At 33.3% G+C, this 24,143-nt stretch overlaps 2 protein-coding genes across 9 annotated transcripts in view; both read left to right on the top strand.

Annotated features, from left to right (window-relative positions):
• LOC125680469 (neuronal calcium sensor 1-like) overlaps positions 1-24,143 on the top strand; it is a 43,238-nt gene that overhangs the window by 10,164 nt on the left and 8,931 nt on the right. For all 8 annotated transcript variants that reach the window (XM_056155176.1, XM_056155177.1, XM_048920080.2 and 5 more), the window contains 2 exons: positions 9,247-9,271; positions 12,839-12,887. In XM_056155176.1, coding sequence (XP_056011151.1) covers positions 9,247-9,271; positions 12,839-12,887 — 74 coding nt within the window. The remainder of the gene's footprint in view (positions 1-9,246; positions 9,272-12,838; positions 12,888-24,143) is intronic.
• Positions 18,942-23,950, top strand: LOC125680468 (uncharacterized). Its single transcript, XM_048920077.2, has 2 exons — positions 18,942-21,255; positions 22,861-23,950. Exon 1 carries the CDS (start codon positions 20,253-20,255, stop codon positions 21,240-21,242), a length of 990 nt encoding a protein of 329 aa, XP_048776034.1. The 5' UTR covers positions 18,942-20,252; the 3' UTR covers positions 21,243-21,255; positions 22,861-23,950.

A 24,143-nucleotide genomic window follows, 5' to 3' on the forward strand; every position in this document is an offset into this window, starting at 1 on the left:
ATAAAGATGAACTATCTAAAATGTCAAACAACTTCTCTTCAGTTGTCATTGGTTATAGAATTGACATAAAACGTTAGCAATGTCCTGATCAATTGGTGCTGGATGCCTACAGTTTAATGAACACTTTTGTTGATATGGCAATGACAAATCACAAAACATGTGATACGTCTATAGGATTTTCAAACATCCTAAGGATAGAGATCGCTGATAATAAATATGTGTTCCACTGCAGACCTGTCTCATGAAATAATTGCACGGGTAACAAAGTTTTTACCGATTTTGCGTCACTATGTGTTTTGTTGTTATGTGACCTGACCGTGCAGAAGAGCATTGATTTTTTATCACAGGAATTAAATTTTGACATTGTCATTTATAGACAGAGGGAGCTAGACAAAATGGCTGCAGTTAATTCTTTACTGATGAAGAGGTTTCACAGATTGATTGAAAATGTCCCACAAATAATATGACATGAATGCATTTGCATACTGAACAAGGGGGAAATGTTAGGATTGTCTAGGATGTGTATGCTATATTCCCTATAATGAACACATTTGATCTCTGTTAGGCAGTGATCTTAGCTAATTACGGGTTACTTTTTTGTACTTTGTGTGAGCACATTTAGAATTGATTTATTGAATCACCAATGATTATACCAGTTAATAGTCTTATTTGGGATTGCTTTTTAACTTTCATGTTTCGATTCTTTGAATTTGTCCAGAAGATGTCTGTGATTTATTTCCCTTCAGGGGTACCTGTCAAACAGTGTTGCATGTAATTGGTGCATTGTCTTAAAAGCCTGCTGTGTGATTCATTTACGTGTAAAAATGCAGTTAATAAGATTTTACCGGAACTTGCGAAATCATTTTTTCATAGCTTTATCTTTTTCTATTGCAAAAATTACAAAGAAATAACGTAATTTTGAGCCACAGCGGACTTTAAATTAGTAATATGAATTGTATTTACATTCACCAATTTTTTTGTCAGTAATAAGCTTTATGTGTTTCGTTGTTTGGTATTCTCCAATGAAAGACTACCATAACCATGGGAGATGTTACGGGCAAATGATAGAGAATCTGTATGGTTCTTTCTGTATTACGGCCAAAATATCAAAGGAATGGTAGAAATGACAAAAAGTTGTGTTTTCAAGAATAAGGTTCAAAGAGTTAAATTCCCATTTAACATTTACCATTTAAGTATGACATCATAAATACGTCAATTCTACTGTGATTTGATCAGAATTGACAGAAAACAGGTCTTTGCATGGCAGTGCATTTGTTTATTTCATTGACATTACCATGTTGATATGCCTACAAAATAAAGAAAAACAAAGCATTACCCCCATCATTTATTAAATGAGTATACATTCAGAATTTCAAAGAACATTTGTTTCTTTCCTCTTCATAAAACATTTATTTAAATATTTACACACTACAAAGAAATATACAGCGGAGGCCTCGAGCTTAAAAAATTACTATATATAATCTAAGGATAGGTAGGATACTGAACTATATTATGTTAGAGACTTTATGTCATAATAGCGACTGTCTTTGCATTACAAGCTATGATGTCATACCTTATCAAACTATGTCTCGTAACAAGACTGTGGCATTATATAGCTGTTGGGTACATTGTGATGTCACAATGATAGAACTCAATTAAAAAGTCACTAAGGAGTGATTTATTGTTTTGTTTTCTGGAATTTCTCCATCAAATCTCCTTCAAATTTGATGAAATATTTAGAATAAATTTGATTTGTATAGTCCTTTGGAATTATTCATTGCAGGTACTGTTTAAGTATGTATGAGGATAAATGCAACTAACATGAATAAAGCAATGTGAGAGCACACAGTTAAATGTCTTCCTGCTTTAACATTGAGGTAAACTTGAGAATTTCATATTCCCATGACATATTAGGCCATAAAAATATTTAATGTGTTTTTAACAAGAAAATTTGCGAGAAATCAGATAAATGTTTCTGTAACAGTGCATCCTCACAATGTCAAGGTTTTGTGATTACGTAGTGAAGTCCACCCTCCGTGGAGGGTATGTAATCACAAAACATTGACATTGTGAGGATATGGAGGGTATGTAATCACAAAACATTGACATTGTGAGGATATGGAGGGTATGTAATCACAAAACATTGACATTGTGAGGATATGGAGGGTATGTAATCACAAAACATTGACATTGTGAGGATATGGAGGGTATGTAATCACAAAACATTGACATTGTGAGGATGGTAACACAGTAGTGAAAATGTCGTTTTATGTAATAAATTTCCATGTGTTATTAATTATACTTTTGTCTAAACCACAAATCAAATGAAAAAATACTGAAAAAACCCTAAAAAGTTATTGAAAGGGGATCCATTCTCTATAGTACATGTGAATTTCAGACAGAAATTAATTTCAAAGAAATTTTAACAGGACTGTGATGTAAGGTTAATAATTTTTCACTGATTTTCAGGTAAAGTGACTCTTCCACACCCGTAACTCCCTACAAAGAACCCCAACATCATTTAGACATATTTGTAATGAGAGTCCCCGATACTATGATTTTACCAAATATGAGGAAAATTCAATGACAAATAATTTTGTCCTGTCACTGTCCTGCCTATCCTTAATCTTCTCCAATTGTTTTTATGCCTGCATAATATGAACGAGAAATAGATGTTTATTCCTTAAATACAGATGAATGACTTATGAATTAGTTAGATCTAGCATAACATTTTAAACAGATGTAGCAACTATTTGCAAATAGATATAAATACTGTCATAAGGTTGATCACTATGAATTCATGCAGCCCTAAAATTCGAAATGACGAGCAATCAGAAACTCATTAAGGTCTACAGCACATTGCCCATTAATCTGCTTTGATACCCACAATGCAATGAAGCAAGTTCATAGCGTAATTTGTATATAACTATTCTTGAAATCATAGCCTTTGTATGAGTAAAGATGTCATTATACAGCCGTGGTATCGGGCTCCAGGCGAGATGTAACACTGTTGATTTGAAATGCTGGTGCCATGCTGATGATTATTTAAAGTGTGTATTGATTTATGAAATATTTATGATTTCGTTAATTTTGTGTCGCTTTTCGCCTGAGCTACACGGATAGATTCCTAATGAGGATTGCAGTATACCTCTACCACTGTATTGATTGGTCGTGTTCTCAATCTGTTAACGTATCATCCTTAATGAAATATTTATATGAATATCTCACCTGTCCAGGAGATATGATTAACTTGATGATAAATTATTATGGGTCCTGAAGTTTAAATATTACCTAGGACATTGTCAGTCAATGTTATTTCATCAATCGGTGAACAAATAAGTACATAAACTCTCTCAATTCATTCACTGCATCAATCTATCATTGAGAGCACTTTCCAAGATTATAAAGGAAGTTGTTGAAGTCATGAGGGTAAATGTTAGTTTAGAAAATAAATTGATTTCTTTTTTATGTCTGTCTTCCTGTCGTGTATCATAATTACAGTCTCTCTGTGTAGTAATTACAGTTCACTGTTGGAAGAAGGAGGGTAGAGATGGGAGGGGGAGGGAAAGGTGAGAGGGAAAGAAGAGGGAGGAAGGGGAAGGTGGATTCCCACTGATTTCAAGATCAGACTACAAGGTCATAGTAATTAAGTGTTTAAGAATGGTGATACCACATCACAAGGAGATGCTGTAATAATGCTATAATAGTTTCCTTAATTTCATTTTTGTTATTGGGTAACATGTTATGTGTTTACCTTTATTCATGAAAGAGTGGTGGTGTTAAATGAAAGTTATAGATCAAATTTACTGGAGGGGTGTGTGTGAATTAATAACAAAGTGAAATTGTTTCAAAGGAAATCATAATTAATGTCAACTAGATTTCTTTTCATTTTTAAAACTAACATGTACAGGGTATATATTGGGATTTTTTCTTGAACTTTAGTATTTTTATATCCACTTGATCAATATTCAAGAAATTTAATCCACTTTTGAAAGATTTAGATATGGAGGTAATTTGAACCCAAGTTTTTTAGTCTTGTCAATTATTTCAAAAGTACATCTTTAATTATGCCCCCCCCCCCCTTTCGAAGAAGAGAGGAATATTTGTTTGCACCTGTTGGTCGGTCGGTCGGTAGACCACATGTTGTCCGCTCAATATCTTAAGAACCAATCACTTGATTGTAATGATATTTCATATGTGGGTTGGTTATGAGAAGAAGAGGACCCCTAATGTTTTCATGTCAAAAGGTCAAAGGTCAAGGGTCAATCTACTCTGGACATAGGAATACCTTGTCCACTCAATATCTTGAGAACCCTTTGCTTGACAGACATCACACTTCGTATACTGGTACATTGCAAGAAGTAGATTACCCTTATTGATTTTGAGGTCAAATGGTCAAGGGTCAAATGGGACATAGGAATATACTGTCCGCTCAGTATCTTGAGAACTCTTTGCTTGACAGACATGAAACTTTGTACACTGGTACATCTTCAGGAGAAAATGAGTCCTATTAATTTTGAGGTCACATGGTCAAAGGTCAAGGGTCAAACTGGACATAGGAATACACTGTCCATTCAATATCTTGAGAACCTTTTGCTTGATAGACATGAAACTTGGTACACTGGTACATCTTCAGGAGAGGATGATCCCTATTGATTTTGAGGTCACATGGCCAAAGGTCAAGGGTCAAACTGGACTTAGGAATATACTAACCTCTCAATGTCTAGAGAACTCTTTGCTTGACAGACATCCAATTTGGTACACTGGTACATCTTCAGGAGAAGATGACCCCTCTTGAATTTGAGGTCACATGGTCAAAGGTCAAAGGGTTGAACTAGACGTAGTAATATATTGTCTCCTATATTTTAAGAATTATTTGTTTGATTGACACCAAACTTGGTACACTGGTACAGGATAAGGAGTAGATGACCCCTATTGATTTTTAGGTCACATGGTCAATCCACTCTTGACATAGGAAGATATTGTCTGCTCAATATTTTGAATTGATGATACTACTATCAATTAAATGATGTGTGTGTATAACCCTTTTTCAATTTAGCACCATGGGGGGCATATGTGTTTTACAAACATCTCTTGTTTTTACATTAAAGGTGAAATATAAAGGCAAAAAAAGTAAAGGTCATATAGTGCTTGTTATTGATATTATTGATTATTGTTGTTAAAGTTTACCTTACTGCACTTTTTAAAATCAGCTACTACATAAGCTAATTATTTTTGTCCTTTGGTGGCTACACAATATGAGCAACACAAATCTATCATTACAGCAAATTAATGTACATGACATATCCTCTAGCAATATACCGGTAGTTATGAAAAAAATAATAGTAGAATTAATTAATGGTTCTAGTATACCAAAAATAAATGCTGACCTTTTTGCACTTAAGATACATAAAAATTCAGCCTATAGAAATTAGCTTAAAAGAACAGTAAGTATTGTTAGTTATAAAAATCATTAGCATAAGATACAAGGTCTTGCCTCAAATTTTAAGGTGAAACATTAAAAGAACAGGGGTTATAGAAGAAATGTTGTACTTTGAATTATTTGCCAAAAAACTAAATTTTCATACAAAATTTTGGTAAATCAATATTGGCAGTGTTAATTTTGTTAGGGGAAATATATCAACCAAACTGATGAATGTATTACGTGTACATTTGAATTAGTTCTTACGTCTTTACTGTTTGTATTATAGATTAAAATTACAAAATTAAAATACGTATCTAGGGGTTTCAATGTTGACTATATTTCAGATGAAATAAAAACAGTGAAATCACGCAAATTTATTGTTTTGATTGAAAAGTGCTTCCACCACTAAATATAGTTCAATCTAAACCATTTTTGAGTTTGAATTGATGAAAAACATGAACAGGATCGGTTATTAATAAGTATAAAATTTGTAATATATTTTGGCCAATACAATGATTATTGAACTAGTACATGCATAGTTTATAGAGTATCTTGTGTGGTTTGTCAAAAACTGAGGTGCTGACTTCCTGCAGGTACATCAGGTGATGGTAGAACTATTAGAAGTCTTATTTAAAGACACAAAGGGTTGAAATCTGTGCATTTTCCTACAAAATATTCATTCGCTGTTTAATGATGCCTACAAAAATACGTCAATTATGCATAATTTGATCAAAATTGAGGAAAAAAGGGTCTTTGCATTGGTAGATTTGTGATTAGATAATGTTGAGTGCAGGTATTGAACAGATATTTACAACTATGAGTTACAATGCAGTTATAATGTAATCTGTAACACTGCATTGTATGGAGAACTAGGTGCGACATTTCCAGACTTTAAACATTAATTATTTGCTATCTCTGATACTCAGTAATTAATTTCCACATTAGGAGAGTCAGAAAAAATGAAAATAAATTTCCCTCAAAACTAATTCCTTTTAGTTTAAGTTTTTTGGTCCCCATGAATTGAAGTTTTTCTTTGATAGCATATTATAATGCACAGATGCAGTTGATCAGTATTATACCGAACAGTTTGAAACAATAATAGGTAGTATTAAGTTGTAACCTCAGAGAATTTCCTGCTATTCCGGCCTTGTCCAATTTCTATTTGATTAAGTTCAGAGGTATTTTTCATTATTATCTAATTTTCGGTGTTTTGGAATAGCGATCAACTTGGATTTTTAAAAATGACGTCCAAAAATCCATGCTATCCCAACAATTTTGTTTATGTTCATTTGTTTATGGTTGTGATGTCTGACTGACATTTGTTTATGGTTGTGATGTCTGACTGACATTTGTTTATGGTTGTGATGTCTGACTGACATTTGTTTATGGTTGTGATGTCTGACTGACATTTGTTTGTGGTTGTGATGTCTGACTGACATTTGTTTGTGGTTGTGATGTCTGACTGACATTTTACAATTGACATATCTGACACCATGAACATCAAATCATATATTGGATCAAATTTTAAAAATTATGTCAAAACTTTATTCAACAATAACAGATAAGAAAACTATTACCCTAGTAGCAGTTCAAAGGTCAAATTCTGAATAGTTGATTTACCGACAATTCATTTACATGTATATAGATTGATTGATTGAATATTGTTTAACATCCCTCTTGATAATATTTTACTCATAAGGAGACATCACCACTGCTGGTGAAGGGATGCAAAATTTAGGCCTATGCCTGGCACCTATGGCCATTGAGATCTTTATCGTGTCATACCTGTTGTGACACGGAACCTCGGTTTTTGCGGTCTCATCCAAAGGACCACCCCATTTAGTCTCCTCTCATGACAATCAAGGGGGTACTGAGGACCTATTCTAACCCGGCCAGATCTGCACGGGACGAATTCATGTAGAAAAAAATTACTTATGAATAATGATGTGTATACATGTATGTGACTGACATTGTTGCATTTGTTATCTTGAAGCTTCTTCACAGCTCATTTTCCATCAAATTACTTAATTTAGAAATTTTTTAATTTGTGAATCACAACAGACAGTAAGGGCACATGGCAGGGCAATTTGTGAAGTTGCTGGTATGGGTTTGAATATTTTTGAGAAAAACTCCAAAGCTAATAATTATAAAAAACATAATTTCTTTTTGAAAATCATCAAACATATAGGTGCCAGTGTTACATCATTATCTTTTCTACATGTACCTCTCTGTAAGGTTCTTTTTTATGACATTTGGAGACAGAGAAACTGAGTCCATGTTCTGAGATCAAAGTCAACAGTGGAATATCCTGTTGACAATTTGTGACGCTTAAAACAAACTTCATTGTGTCATTGCTCGAGATCAATATGCATAATATGGTGTTTAGTCAATAGAATGGACTAATTGAACACAGAACACATATGCTGGAGATGCTAATTTCCTTTTCGACTACTCACTTCTAAAGACAGAATTCTTCAGTGGGAATAAATGTATTTGATCTTAACATTTTACATGTCATAATTGTATTTGTGCACAGTTATATTTAGGATTTGAAATAGGTTTGGATGATGAAACAATTAAAAACTGTTTGAATGAATTTTATAAAGAGATGAATAAGATATTGCTGTGGAAAGAGTACAGTTCCGCAGTTATATAGGTATGTTTTATGTTTGGAAAGACGTCTTTTAAGAATTTAAAAATCCTAATTAAACAAATACATATTGATTTGAGAACTTGTCAGTTTTGATATACATTTTTACTGTATTGCATTTTTGTGGCATGTTTTGCAATCATGTGAATTGATTATGCTGGGTTTGTTATCCCTAACTAATTAATGGTATTCAAGTTTTATATTGTATAATAGGATTTTTAAAAATTCCAGCAACTATAGTGAAGAATCTCTGTTTTGAAAAAAATTAACAGGGTATGATTAGATTCTGGAATATTCATCTCAAGAGAACAATTAAATTTTCATTTCAGTCTTAGTGGCTGGTTAGTCAGTTATATGGCTGAAATGAAAATCTATTTGTTAAGATAGATAATTATTCCGGAATTAGATGATACCCCATTTTTTTTTAAATTTGGAAGTGACTAAAGAAATGATATCTTTAGAGGGGTCATACCAATATCTATTACAGAACTGTAACCATTACAAAAAGGTCTATTAAGACATGCAAATAATTCAGGAAAAGAAGATCAGGGGATTTTTTCGGTAAATCAGTTTGGGCATTGGAGGTTAACCATGATTTCTCTTATGTAATTATTTATTGCCTGTATATGCGTTGGTCTCTAAGCATAATAAATCATAAGGTTATGATCGAATTGCCTAGACTAGTTGTTACCCTTCCTTTTAGACTAGAGCAGACACTTGCTTAGAGATAATTATCGATAAAAGAAATTAATATATGAAATAGTGGTACAATTTCAAGAGAATCTAAGATTGTTGGTTTTTTTGGGGTGGTGGTGTCAATTTTATTCCTGTTGTTCAGCAGAAAGATCCGGCTACTGTAATGGCAGGAACAAGTACATATTCAAGATAAGCTTTTGATGGATTGTGTTTTATATAAGCCTTTTAAGTATAAATATATATTTTATATACTTTTGTTTAAGCTTGGCATCCACCATCCTGAAATTGTCATAATAAAGCACCTGTAAATTAATGATGACATTGATTTCATGCAACTGAACAGTGCATGAAGACATCAGTCTTAATATAAGTTAAATAATTACTGTGCATCTGTAAAAGTGAATTTTGATAATTTGATGAAGATAGGATATAGTTAAAGATGTTAAATGATTCATTTTGTTTTTGTTTTTTGCAGTTGACAAGAAAGAACTCCTGAACTGGTAAGATTGTGTTAAATTGTTACTTTGACAACAGTGGCATAGATGTTGTCTGTTTAACAGTTTCAGGCATGTTATAAACTTTCAACTGTTTCAGATCTTTGTTAACCTTTGAAACTCCAATGTGTTAAAGGGGCATTGGCTGTGAAAGTAATGGCAACCATTTTTTTCCCTTCAAAATCTCTCAATGGCATGGGAATATTTATTAATGACTAGATCTAATAAAAACATTTATTTTGTACAAAAAAAAGAGAAACCCAGTAAAACTATATTAGATAACCACTTGTAATGTAAAGTAATAGAGAAGAATTATTGTCTTGCAAGACAATCATTATTTAATCACCAAACTTCCCTATTCATATGTCTGTTTTGAGAAAAGTGTTTGAATTCATTATAATACTGGACATATTAGTACTGAAATATATAAGATAGGGCAATTTTCATTGAATTAAATTTTTAGGGACAAAATGACAGCTAATGCCCCTTTGATTAAGATCCCACAACTGGATGTAAATTTCCTCGATTAAGATCCCACAACTGGATGTAAATTTCCTCGATTAAGATCCCACAACTGGATGTAAATTTCCTCACTTTGATTATTAGATCCCACAACTGGATGTAAATTTCCTCACTTTGATTAAGATCCCACAACTGGATGTAAATTTCCTCACTTTTGAATTGTCAGTGGGGAGGGAATATGGAAATTAACAATTAATTGGAATGCCAAGTGTATTTCAATGTCTATTATAGGCAGTATTTTTATGCCCCCGAGATCGAAGATCGGGGGGAGGGGGGGCATATTGTTTTTGTCCTGTCTGTCATTCTGCCATTTTGTAATTCTGTCATTCTGTCATTCCGTCTGAAACTTTAACCTTGCTAATAACTTTTGAACAGTAAATGATAGAGCTTTGATATTTCACATGAATGTTCCATGTGACAAGACCTTTTCGTGGGTACCAATATTTTTGACCCTGTGACGTTGACCTTGGAGCATGACCTACTTTTTGAAAACTTTAACCTTGCTAATAACTTTTGAACAATAAATGATAGAGCTTTGATATTTCACATGAGTATTCCTTGTGACAAGACCTTTCTGTGGGTACCAACATTTTTGACCCCTTGACCTTGGAGTTTGACCTACTTTATGAAAACTTTAACCTTGCTAATAACTTTTGAACAGTAAGTGATAGAGCTTTGATATTTCACATGAGTATTCGTTGTGACAAGACCTTTCCGTGGGTACCAACATTTTTTACCCCATGACCTTGACCTTGGAGTTTGACCTACTTTTTGAAAACTTTAACCTTGCTAATAACTTTTGAACAATAAGTGATAGAGCTGTGATATTGCACATGAGTGTTCCTTGTAACAAGACCTTTCCTTTGGTATTAAACCTTTTGACCTTGACATTTAACTTACTTTTTTTTATTTTTTTACATTGGTCATAACTTCTAAATGGTAAATATTAAAGCTTTCATATTTTACATGAGCATTTCTTTTGACAAGATCTTTCTACTGGTACCAAGATATTTGCCCTTGTGACCTTGGCCATCTTGGAATTGGCCATTATCAGGGCCATTTGTGTTTCACAAACACATCTTGTTCTCTATAAAATTTTTAAAAATATTTGTTTTAAAATAAACAATTGTTCTTTATTTCACAAGGTTGATTAAAAAGTTTAAAATCAAGGCAGCAGGTATTAACTTTTAAAGTGGCTAAATGATTATTCTATTACTATCATAGTATGATACAATGAAAGTGCCCTGCGACGAAAAGTGCCCTTTTGAATATATGATATATGTGCTCTCTCTAGATCCTAGATTTAACAGTATCAAGAGGTCAAGGTCACTTTTGAAGAAATTCCAAAGTTTCTTGTGTCAGATGTTGAAGATATTTTGTGTTTGACTTCAAAACATAAGTTTCGATATGTATCTAAGTTGTTTCCCTCTAGAGAGGTGTGTACTTTTTTTCACTTAGCATGACATTTAGTTTTGGAGACAAATGCCTATTTCTATACATGTCTTGTAAATGTATACATTCTTATACACAAAAAGCACAAAACATACCTAACAAACTAGGCAGTGATTTGTAATATATATATATATATTTGAAATGAGAATGCAAATGTAAAATCAACATATCAAGTATACTGACTAATAGAAATTGAAATATGCATGGCATTCCATGTTAATTCCCATAGTTCACATCAACTGATGTCATTCATTTGTATGCATTAATGAGAAATTTACATCTAGTTGTGTATCTGGGGAAATGAACACATCGGAGCTTCAAAGGGTTATCACAGAGAAAACTGTTGGAAATGTAAATATTAGGTTATATTTACATTTCCAATGTTTTGTGCCTTTTATATCTTTACAAATTGTGATGATAGCCATTTCCTTATGTTTACATTTCCAATGTCTTTTCTTTTGATATCTTCGCCATTTTTTTTAAATGATAGCCATTTCCTCATGAATGTGAACAATGGGTGTATGAATCTGGATAAATATAATATGACTATTTAATTCTGACAGAAATCTAAGTAAAATGTGAATTTCATTTTTGAAAATACATGAGGTATGAATAGTAACACTTCTTTTCTTGCCAGCATACTTTTCATGAAGCTCAAGTATGCTGGCGTAAACTGAAGCATAACAGTTCATGCCCTCATGTACGTTGGCATAAAGCATAACAGTTCCTGCCCTCATGTACGTTGGCATAAGGCATAACAGTTCCTGCCCTCATGTCCGTAATATCATACGTCTATTTTAACAGCTGGTAATTCCAACAGAAAGAAAAGTAGAATGCAAATAGGAAAAAATTAATTTAATTTTGATTATTGGCCTATGGAGATCCGGGTTAAAATAAGTCCTCATAACCCCCTTGCTTGTCGTAAGAGGCAACTATAAATGGGGTGGTCCTTCTGATGAGACCACAAATACCAAGGTCCCATGTCACAGCAGGTGTGGCACGATATGAAGATCCCTCCCTGCTCAAAGGCCTTAAGTGCCGGGCATAGCTGGCCTAAATTTTGCAGCCCTTCACCGGCAATGGTGACACCTCCATATTAGTGAAACATTCTTGTGCAAGTCGTTAAACAATATAAAACCAACCATCGTTGGAAACCCATGGTTGATTACGCTTCGTTCCTCTCTACAGAGAGGAATGAAGCGTAATCAACCATGGGTTTCCGACGATGAAAACCAACCAACCATTTTGAAAATACACGAGAGTGTGAGTTGCAACAATACTTCACATCGGCATATTTTTTATGAAATACTATTTTCAAAAATGAAATTTACTTCTTTTGAAAATAGTATATGATTTGATGCAGATATTAAACACTTAAAAGCATAATCTGTACTCCAACTCACATACATACATATACCATACCTTGCTATGAAATTCATTAAATTTAATTAATCATTGAATTCTAATCATAGTTGGCATATCACAATGCTCTGTGTTGTAAGATATGTTATTGAAAAAGAAAAGTTTTTGCTCAGTCAATCATATTGCATGTTAGAGGTAAAATTATTGACATTTAATGATCTCTTCTAATTCTGATAGGTATCGAGACTTCATGAGAGACTGCCCTAGTGGAGTTCTGCAAAGGGAGGTAAATCCAGCATGCTTATTAATTAATTAATCTTAATGGAAAAGTTATGTTGTATTTCAGTGTGTATTCACTTCTCATTGATTTTTTTTATAACGATTTGCACAATTGCTTTAAGGGTCTACACAATTTTACAAGAAAACGTGACATCTTGCAGGAAATCATCTTTGGTGTTCATTAGGAATTGTAAATGTTGTTTTGATATTTGATTCATGAGACAGCAATCAAAAGGCTTTAGGCTTAGTTATTAAATGTTTGTTTTTCTCTTCATCATTGTTGTCACGCTGAAGATCTGTATATAGAAAAGCTGACCACTGACATGTGATAGAGTATGCATTTTGTGAAGTAAAGAGTATACTTCATCCCTTTCACTAAGTTAAATGATCCGATTAAAATTACCCAAAACCCTTCACACATTAAGAGATTAATTCAATAGGATTATATCACTAATTAATCCATCAAAAACAAAACTACATTGTATTCATCTAGAAGGACTGTTCAAAAGTCTGTTTAAATTTTTTTCAGGTCAAAACTTAAATAGGTGTCATTAGGGTAGATTTAGAAAACCGCATTTTGAAATGCATGAAAATCCTCCTAATGATATGTACTAAAATTGTGTTCAATCCATCATAAAAAAATGTTAATGAATTTCTGTAGATCAAGATTTTGTTAGCCCATCTGAGCTAGAAGCTTAAACTAATTTCTGTAGAAGTTTTATCTTAAATAGCTAGAAATAAAAATTGTTTTTACATTTAATGAAGAAATTTGATAAAAAAAAAATTGTATATGTACATGTTCTAGGTTTCATCAAATCTCCTGTCAGATAGTTCAGTTGGTAGAACATCTGACTGGAGATTCAAGGGCCTGGGTTTGAATCCTGGTAAGGTTTGTTGCATTTTCCCCCTTCTTGTTACAAATTAATACACAGAAATTCAATTTATAAGAACATAAAATTCATAGCCCCTTTATTTGACAATCTTATAGATTTGATTTAAAAAATAGCATGCACTTATGCATGGCGTGACTTCTGATATTTTTGAAGGATATAAGAAGATTGACAATTTCATAATATTTTAAATTCAATGTTTTTGCAGCCGGATTATGGTAGGACAAGTAGAAAAGAACTTACATTTAGAGAAAATTTGACAATAGAGAGTAGCTGGGTTCATTAATTGCAATTAAGATTTGATATCTAGGGACAAGGATATAAGATAAACAGAAAAGGAAATTAAATTTCTTTCACAGTTGATTCTGAACAATGTCTGTGAATGACTGAGGGGGATTAGACTGGCATTAGCCACAACAGTTTGTTTTTGCATCGGATGAAGTTATCAATGAGTTATTATTGCATTGGATTTTTCCCATGCAGAGTTCAAAACCTTTTTGTTGAAGGAATCGATAATCAAAATATGCGAGAAAATCTATTGTAGAATTGGCATTTATTGATTTTGCAAGATTCTTAGTCATATTGTTTAGTGATTATAAATCTGTTTTCATAATCTCTCACCATGAAAATTTGTAATCTAGAAAAACATATATTGTACATTAATGGTGTGAAATATTGATCTATGTATGTTTGAATAAGTATATTAATTTAATTATCCACCATTGCGGGGAGGGATTTCGAGTTGATTAATATGAATACTTCATTTTATAGAAAAACTGACAATTTGATTTAAATTCAACTTAAAACAGATTGGAAGGGGCAGAATAAAAATGTGATTTGAGTAAATCAATTAAGCTAATATCTTCAAAATATGTATGTTAAAAAAACTATATATATCTAGGCTCTTAGCCCACAAAATGACAGTCGATTGCTTTTGTTTCACAGTATTAATAATAAATGTGTTTTGTGTAAGGACACCTATGCAACCCGGTTGTTCTTTTCAGTCTGATCAAAATAATTATATCACAATTTTGAAAAGTTTATATCATAAAAACCATGTTTTCAGCGTTGGACACTAAATGGTCATTGCCCCCTCGCAATTCATTGCAGAGGGGATATAGTAACAGGCCTGTTCATGTGTGGATGCGTATAATGTGAGTGTGCATAAAACTAAGTTTGTAGACATTTCACAGAACACATTTTTGCTCAATTGATTTCATATGTCACATGTAGCTTTGTTATCAGGAGAGGAAGAACCCAATTGATCTTGGGGTCAGAAGGTGAAGGTCACTATGGGACTTCATAGAAAAAGCTCGTAGACACTTGACTAGCCACATTTTTTGCACCATTGATTTCATACTTCACATGTAGCTTTCTTATCAAGAAGAACCCTATTTATTTTGGGGTCAAATGGTCAAGGTCACTAAGGTACTTCAAAGAAAAAGCTTGCATATACACTCATTGCGAGGGGATATGCCCCACCTTGCAACAGTGTTCACGAAAATGAGAACTAAATTTAAGATAGCTCATTACACTAAAATTTTATTTAATGCCTCCTTAAAACACCTCTTATGAAGTATGATTTCACCATTAAAAGAGTGATAGAAGTTCTCAATTATTTTATATGAATTTTTTGTAATTTTTCCCGGAATGATAAAAAAGGTGTTTTCTTTGCAAATAAGAGATTCTGGAGTTCAAATTTTGCCGTGATTTGGTGCATGATATGAACATCTGATAAAACATACCTATAGGATTCAGAACTAACGCTCTGATTTTTTAGAAAAAAATATAATTCATGAAAATTGAAAATGTTACAGGTGACTCTCGATGGCTCAAACTTCGATCTCTCGAAGTTCTCGGTCTCTCGAAGTGAAATCATGGTCTCGATATTTTTCTCTATATATAACAAAGCAAATTTACTATCGATCTCTCGAACATTCAATGTCACGAAGTTTTCGATTTCGAGAAGTGAAACTGGGTCCCGTAAAACACATTTCATTGTTGTTCACTCTCGATCTCTCGAAGTGGTGGTAGCGTATACCCACCGTTACCCAAGCATGTAATAATTTCCGCTTGGACCTTACCTGGATTTTGTTGATTGCCAGAGGGGTAATTAGGTGTTTACATAGTTGAAACATCGCCCACGCTTCTTTGTGGAGGTGACACACATGAGTATATAATTAGTCAGTTTACCCTTGCACTGCCCTTTTGAGTCGTGATGATTAAAAATATTTATAATCCGACTATGAATAAAATTTATAATTTGTTTGGACGTGACAAAGAGAGAGTAAGTTTTACACATAATTTAGAGATATACAGACTGTTAAATTTCTCAAGTTTGTTCTTTGTGTAAAGTTACTCTAAAACATAGTTTTACTCAATCGTTAGAATTTTTGCTTTGGGTAAAGCGACATAACATTGTGCTCTGTTTAGTTTGCGATATAGTAAAGCTTCATCGGAACTGGGTTTTGTATGCCTATCTAAGCATGGTTAAAGAACAAATAAATACATAAACTTTGAAATGGTTTTATTACTGCAAAATAAGTTTTTTTTATTTTGATATGAAATTAACTACCTGACGAATATAAAGGAAACATGTCAAAAAGATATCATATGATATTGTTAGGAAACATTTCCGGTTACTGTAAAATCTGAATCATACCGGAGGACCTTCAATTTCCGAATTTCGATCTCTCGAACTCTGTCTCGATTCCTCGAAGTTGTATCAAGGTCTCTAGAACTTCACCTGTATTTGTTAATATATTTTTTAAATCTGCGGATAAAATCTTCAACAAACATGTTCGTTATATAACAGATATATCAAAGAAATATATCATAAAATAAAAATTGAAACGAAAGGACTAAATTTCAGATATAATCATTTATATTTAAATTAGAGAAAAAAGTACCGATCCCGATCAAAATTGACAGAAATTACTAAAATGATCATAATTATGTTGCTAATTGAATGCACTGCATGTTCATCAAGAAGTTAGTTTCCTTTATAAATTCTTTTAATTTGTAAACCATTTTACATCAAGGGAATGTAGACTTCTGATTACAATGTTCTCTATGATTACATTTTTAGCTCACTAGAGCCAAAGGCTCAAGTGAGCTTTTCTGATCAAAATTTGTCCGTTGTCTGTCATAAAATTGGCATCGTTGTTGTAAACTTTTCACATTTTCATCTTCTTCTCCAGAACCACTGGATCAATTTCAACCAAACTTGGCACAAAGCATCCTTTGATGAAGGGCTTTCCAGTTTGTTCAAATGAAGGGCCATGCCCCCTTCAAAGGGGAGATAATCACAAAAATGCAAATCTAGGGTAGGGTTATTTAAAAATCTTCTCAAGAACCAATGAGCCAGAAGAGCTGAGATTTACATGAAAGCTTCCTGACATAGTGCAGATTCAAGTTTGTTAAATCATGGCCCCCATCGGGTAGGTTAAAATCGAACTCATTAAGATCTGTATTAATGAGCCATTGAATAAAAATTTAGTGTATTGAGCTACCTTAAATAAAAATTTTAAATTAGGCCACTTTTGATGTGATGTACTCTAAAATAACTAAATGTTAGAGGCATATCATGTGAAACGGTATTGGACATGATTTCTTTATGAAATAAAAGAAGAATGAGTCTTTTCTTTAAAGCTATCAAATTTTGTTTTAATTATTCAGATTGAGCCCCAAAAAGCTCATTTATTGTCCTTTCAAAGTAAATTTATTACAGTTGGCAACTGATGTGTGTGTGTAAGTTTTTTGGGACCTTTCTTGATACAGAAATTTATCAATAGGTTTGGAGTTAACGTTTATGTACAAGGTCTTTGAAGTTAGATTTTTCTTTATCAATCATTTACCAAGTCTACAGTTAGTGTTGAAAGAGAAAATGAGAATACATACACATGCAGTGTAAATTAAACACATTGGAGCCTGTTTTTTCATGAATCAGTATGTAATGGTCAGATAAAACAATTATTCTTCACATTATATTGTTAATTCGTTAATGGATCTAGCGCTATTTAAATTTCTATTCAAGTGATACAGTACAAGATTTGTTTGTTTTCAGATGAAACATTACTGAAAGCTATTCAAAGATCTAAAGCATGAATAGAGATTTAATTTCTGCCTTTTCAATATTGAAGCTTTAATAAAAGAGCATGGAATTTCAATTTGTTGTTACTTCAATAAACACCTCTAGCTTGGGCGCAAACGTTACCGTTGCTGTGTAATGCCAGTTTGAGGACACCTGTGGTATTGCAGAGGTTCTGTAGATATCCAATTAAAAATGGCTCTTTGGACTGACATTCTGATAGTTTAAATTGATTTTTTTTTTTAACTTTGACATTTGGACTGCATGGACATTTTGTAAACTTAATTTGTATCCTCTACATGTATGCAACTTTTTCAGTATTCACATTAAAGACTGGGAGTGCCTTGTCTGTCAGACACAGGCAAGATGGAGAAGTAGGATTATTATATATGGGGGTGGGTGTTCATTAAAAGTAATCAATCAATATACAATGACCAATCAATCTTTAAGTTAAAATACCTATACTGGCATATGACAAGTAAGAAAAAAAATGCTTTTCATAAAGTACATTTTATAGAATTTTCAACTTTTTTCTAGCTTAAATTTTTTCTTCAGTGGGGAGGAGGGTTGGTGGGGTGTTTGTGTTCTGTCCAGGCCTTACATAAAGTCCTTCATCATGCAGTCCTGTGTACTGTAATCATGATGCAGCTATTATCTGCATGAACCCAGGCTAATGGGTCGTTAAAGTGCATTCTTCTTGGGTTTTATGCAGATTAACATAATTGTAACAGTCTTTACATAAGACTTTTAAGGTTTTAAAGGAATTACGTATTAATGAGAATGTCTAGCTACTGCAAAAGTAACCTTAAGAAGTCCTTTGCTACGGTTTTAAATAAACAAGCAGATTATGTGCTTTCTGAATTCACAGTAGCACAGTCTATACAATACAAAAGTGATCCTTGGGTGATCTATCATGTTACTAATCTAAATCACTAGCACAGTTTTTAAAAATTTTCATATAAATGGAGTTTTAAATTTTGACGTTATTCATTATTCGTCATCTGATTGTATTTTGGGGGTCTGTACAATCACTTTTGGTAAAGCTGAGATTTATTACAGTTACCAAAATCAAGTGTAGCTGTGAAGAGAGTGTTTGTCATTGACTGACAAGTTATTGAGATCGAGTTTGACTGATTAGGCTCCCATAAAGCACCTGAAATGGTAACCGTTTGAAGAAGGCTTTAAAGAAGATTTCTAGTCAATGTGCACAGTTACCAACTTTGTAAAGAATTCATAATCTGGATGAAAATTTCACTTATCATGCTCAGAAAGTGAAATGAAATATGATTGCGTGGATTATAGTTAATTGCCTTTAAAATTCGTGTTCAGAATTAAAATTATTTGTGAATAACTGGATTGTCTGAGAGAGATACATACATTTATGGAACTTTCTTTGCCTGGAAATTAGTTGGATGTCTTAAGTGAAAGTTTTGTTTTATATATATATATATATACTTATGTTTCATATCACTTTGATGGGCTTTAACAAGTTTGGGAACAAACCGCTCCATCATAATTTTGTGTGAAATTCCAGTTGTGTGGTGTACAGATATATATATATTTTACGATTCCAGTAAAAGTAAATGACCTACAATTTTTATGTGAATCATACCACACAGCTAGGTATAAGTAAGTTATAAAATTAAAGCCATTTCTCAGAGGAGGTGTGTTTGCTGGGAAAAGAACGGCTATATTCCTTAATGAATTGTTCTAGTGGACCCACAGGTGTGTAAAACAGAATACACATCTTATCTGTCAGAAGCAGCAAGTGACAGGGAAAACTTCCGACTCTTGTAAAGCGAAGGGATTACTTTCCAAAAAGTGGGATTTGTAAAACTTAGTTTTGGTCAATTGGCTCTTTAGAAAGTGGTGGTAAACATCTTGATTTGTGGTATTTTGGGTAGGCTCTCTATAATCTCGGCTCTGACTGACTTCGTGCGGTACACAGGATTTTAATAGGAGGGATTAACAGAAGTCGTCAGCCATTCATTCTTCAATTCATTTGGAACGGTCCATCAAATGGCAGGATATTTAAAACGCGTGTGCCCTCAGTTTGATTTAGATCTAATCTATCATGCAACATGTGATTAACTAATTAGATATTTAATCTGCATCTTAAGAAAATATTTTTAAAGGAATTGTGAAGGATTGTTTTAATACACATAGTGTACGTTCCTAAGGCTCTCATTGGAAGTCCTTGGAAATATATTTTGCACGAAGAAAAATTTTTCCGGAGAAAAACAGCAAGATTCCAGAAGATAATTCTTTTAGTAGGAATGCAGTTGAGGTGAAGCTGTCTTCACTTAGTGTACTAATAGTTTGTGGAACTTTGAAGAGAGTGAAAGTGTCAATATACCTTTAACAAGTGTTTGATTTCTCACCATTTGTAACAATGAGACAGACTATACCGGTAAACCCAAACAGTGAGGAAATGCCATCTGTTGGTGTTTCATTGACAGAACACCAATACAACGAAGCACAGAAGCTGTATATACTGGGAGCTAAGCTGGATAACTTCCGCACTATTGGGCCTTGGCATTCTGTAGAGGCCAAATACTTGGATAATCTGTGTTACCGTCTTGCTTCTCCCACTCCGCGACCGTGCAGTCGGAAACACGACGAGGGAGCCTGGGCAGCCGAAGATCAAGCCTTCATGGATTATCCTCGACCCGTTTCCTCTATCAAGAGTGCCCCACCAGGAAGTGGAAGATCCAGGATGTCACCCTCAGCAAAGAGTAAATATTCAGGGTATTCTCTACCCACGGTGAGGGAAGGGCACAGACAGGGGAAGGAAGGAAAGAGAACTAACTCCAAAATTTCCACGGAGGATATTGATCGTATTGTCTACAGAGTAACCAAACCCACTGTGGCCAGCAGGGGTGGCGTAGATATCGCGGAGAAGTATGAGAATAAGGATTACGTGTATGGATCTAGAACTGTGTCTGAGGAGGATCTGAATCATATCGTGAATCGAGTCACGCGTCCCACTGTCGCCAGCACTGGAGGGGCAGGGAAGCAGAGAAAATACACAGACTTTGTCTACGGTGATAAGAAAGTAAATGGGGATGAATTCGATAGCATTATTAATCGGCTGACCAAGCACACAGTAGCTAGTCGAGGAGGGGTGGATATCGCTGACAAGATGCCGGTAGAATATAAACCTCCCCCGATCACCAAGACCAACCCAGTGGTCCCGGGGCTTAGAACGAAACAAGCTGCCCTGCTGAAAAAGAGAGTAAATACGGAGGAACTGGACCAGATTGTGAGCCGCCTGAATGTTCTTACGCCTGCATATAAAGCTAAGTACAGTCCTAGTCCTCACGTCTGGATAGATGATGCCAAAGTGGGGCCCGCCTTCCAGCGCCAGGTGATGGTATCCTAAGCCTGGTCTAGCAGTATGTTGTGAACCGTTTCTCATCTCTCGTAGTAATTTCTGTATTAGTATAGCAAATTCACTATCAGTATATTTTTCTTATTCATCTTAGAAATCGGGTCTTTGTGACGTTGCTGTGCAGGTGGACACATGCAGAAACATTTCTTGTATTCAAATGTAATAACCTTGGTTTTAATCAAGTGTCTCTTTTAAATATAGGAATCATTTGTAAATCTTATTTTTATAAAATATATAGTTGAGCAGAAGTTACATGCATAAAGGGCTAACGTTCTTGAAAAATGAGTGTGACTATTTTAGCCTTCATTGTGTAGTGATCAGTGTTTGTACATATAATGAAGAATGATTAACTCCAGAAAAAAAAGTATTCTTTGTGAGAGTTTTGTTGTACAATTCCCTTTCCCTGGATTTTACTTTGGGAGTGAATGTTTATTTATTTTCGAGAATATGGGTTTATCTGCATGTATTTGCCAACAAATTGAAGGAAATGATTTCTGTTTGTATAAGACAGGTAGATTGTTTGTACTATGTGTGTCTAGGAACTTTAGTGATCAATATATGACACTTCAGTGAACTTAGGCTGACATATTGTCAGGGCTTGGACTCGACACATTCTGATACTTGTTACTATGTAACTTCTAAAAGAAATTTCTTGCTTGTCATTTGTTAAATTTTGAAAAAAAAATTTGCTTTCGGGAAGTGTTTTCGTGACAAGCAGGAATCTTCTGTGTAATTATAATGGTGAAAGATATAGAGAACTTCAATTAAGCAAAAAGAGTCCTGTCTTTACAGAGAGCTTTAAAAGCATTTACAGACACAAAAGCCCTGTATTTATAACTACAGGTATGAATACTCAAGCTGTGTTTTTGAAAGCTCGAAAGTATTAAGTCAGGTCATTGATGATAGACATGAAAACTAGAGATCATTTAAGACAAGAGACTTCTATACTGTAATATATTTACAAAGGAATAAAACTAAAGTCTAAAATGTACCTAATTCTTTTTACCTGTGAATTGTCAGATTATTGATATTCCTAGTGTGTATTATTATGTCTATGTAAATATTACACTTTGTGGTATTCCAGATATGTCCACCAATATTGCGCATTTCTCTCTCTGTTTTTTAAGTTCTGTCCTCTTTCTTTTTTTTTAAAGAGGAAACTTATAAGTACAGGGATATTATTTAATGGTATATTTTAAAATTTGCTACACTAATTTATCCACATTGAAATGAAGACATCTTTTAAACAGTATTCCAGCATTCTTTATTTCACATTTTAGGAGTATTTATATTATGTGCTTATGTAGAATTAATAAATATAATGTAATTTTGTATTGTAATCCAAAATTTATAGATTAAAGATATGGTAGAGAGCCTGTTTATTTATTTTTTTCGAATTTGGAAATAAACAGGTTAATGTACATGTTACAATGTCTGTGATATCCTCCTGATGCATGGGTCACAGTATAATATGCATCTCTCAATATTTTCCACATTTTGCAAAGTTCATCTGTTTTTTTTCCATTTATATAATCATATTTCCACAAATTCATAGAATTTCATTAAAACTTTTATACATTTCAAAGAAGAAGGTACATTTTTATTTCAGGGTCAATTTTGGATTTTCTAGCAACTTAGCAGAAGACACACATTTTCAAAAAAGTTGATTTTGAAAAAAAGTATAGGGCACAAGCATCATCCACAACCAAATTTAATACAGATAACACTTATCCTACTACACAGAACACCAGCTGTGGACAACCTCCCTTGTGTGAGAAACTGTGAAAAGAATGGCATTTTCATTGACTTTTGAATGACTAATGTTTAAGAACACTTGCTACAAACAAAAACTGAGATGCATGGGTTGACATACAATTTTTGGGTTCATTCTGGTGTGGTGATTGTTCCTCCCTATATAACTCTATACAAAATTTGTCAACATGATTGAGAAATCATGGGCAAAAATTCAATTCCAAATGGTGAAATTAATTTCCTCCTACATGTATAAACATGGATTTAGTGTCCATTTTCATCATTTTTTATAAAAAAGATTTGTTTGTAGCTCATTGTCATTAGAATGTTGCATGATGATGATGTCACAGCTCTGTAAAACAGATTTTATTTGCTTTGAAGCATTTGGTTTCTCATACGTAATAGCTTTTAATTTTACCAGTCTGATGAAGTCGGAGGATAAAATCTTGGTTTTGTGGGATGTTTAATGGGGAAAAAATGCACCTTCTTTTAAAAACACACACCATGAATGCAATATTGTATGTGACAAAGTGATATTACTATACCAGTAATAGTTTATTCCACCATCTGTTTTGGTTCTCAAAGTCATTCTAAGAGTTGAGAGATTTAATGAGCACTCCCATTTTGCAATTATCTGAGTGCCCTAGGTGCTTATTAGGAGGAATATGATATGAAGAAGCATGTATTGGATTACTTAGCTAAGATGAAAGCAATATTTCGTGATCAGATGGACTTATTCATACTTTATAAGTCGCTTTTCTTTTTAATTTAACCCATGTACGTGATTCTGTGTATGGAATTTGCAATTGTACCTTAGTCTGTATAAAATTTAAGTTCAGATTGTCAATATATGTATACAAGTATTATCTTTATTAACTTCTTCATTATGTATCCTATCTACAGCTTTATATGTATTATCTTTGAAAAATAAATGATACCTGCAGAAATTGTTTACGTATTTTTTCAATCAAGAATTTGAGTATGACAGCTGTCTTGATTGACATTAATTTGTTTAATACGTATTTTTTTCAAATTGAAGTCAACTATAGATACATTTTTGGGTGGCTATTTAATTTTGACATTTATAATTATATTTGTAATATGCACATTCTTTAGACGCCCTGTTTTTTGTCTGTCAAT

Source organism: Ostrea edulis, chromosome 2 (genome assembly GCF_947568905.1).
Source record: "Ostrea edulis chromosome 2, xbOstEdul1.1, whole genome shotgun sequence".
NCBI classification, from domain to species: Eukaryota; Metazoa; Mollusca; class Bivalvia; order Ostreida; family Ostreidae; genus Ostrea; species Ostrea edulis.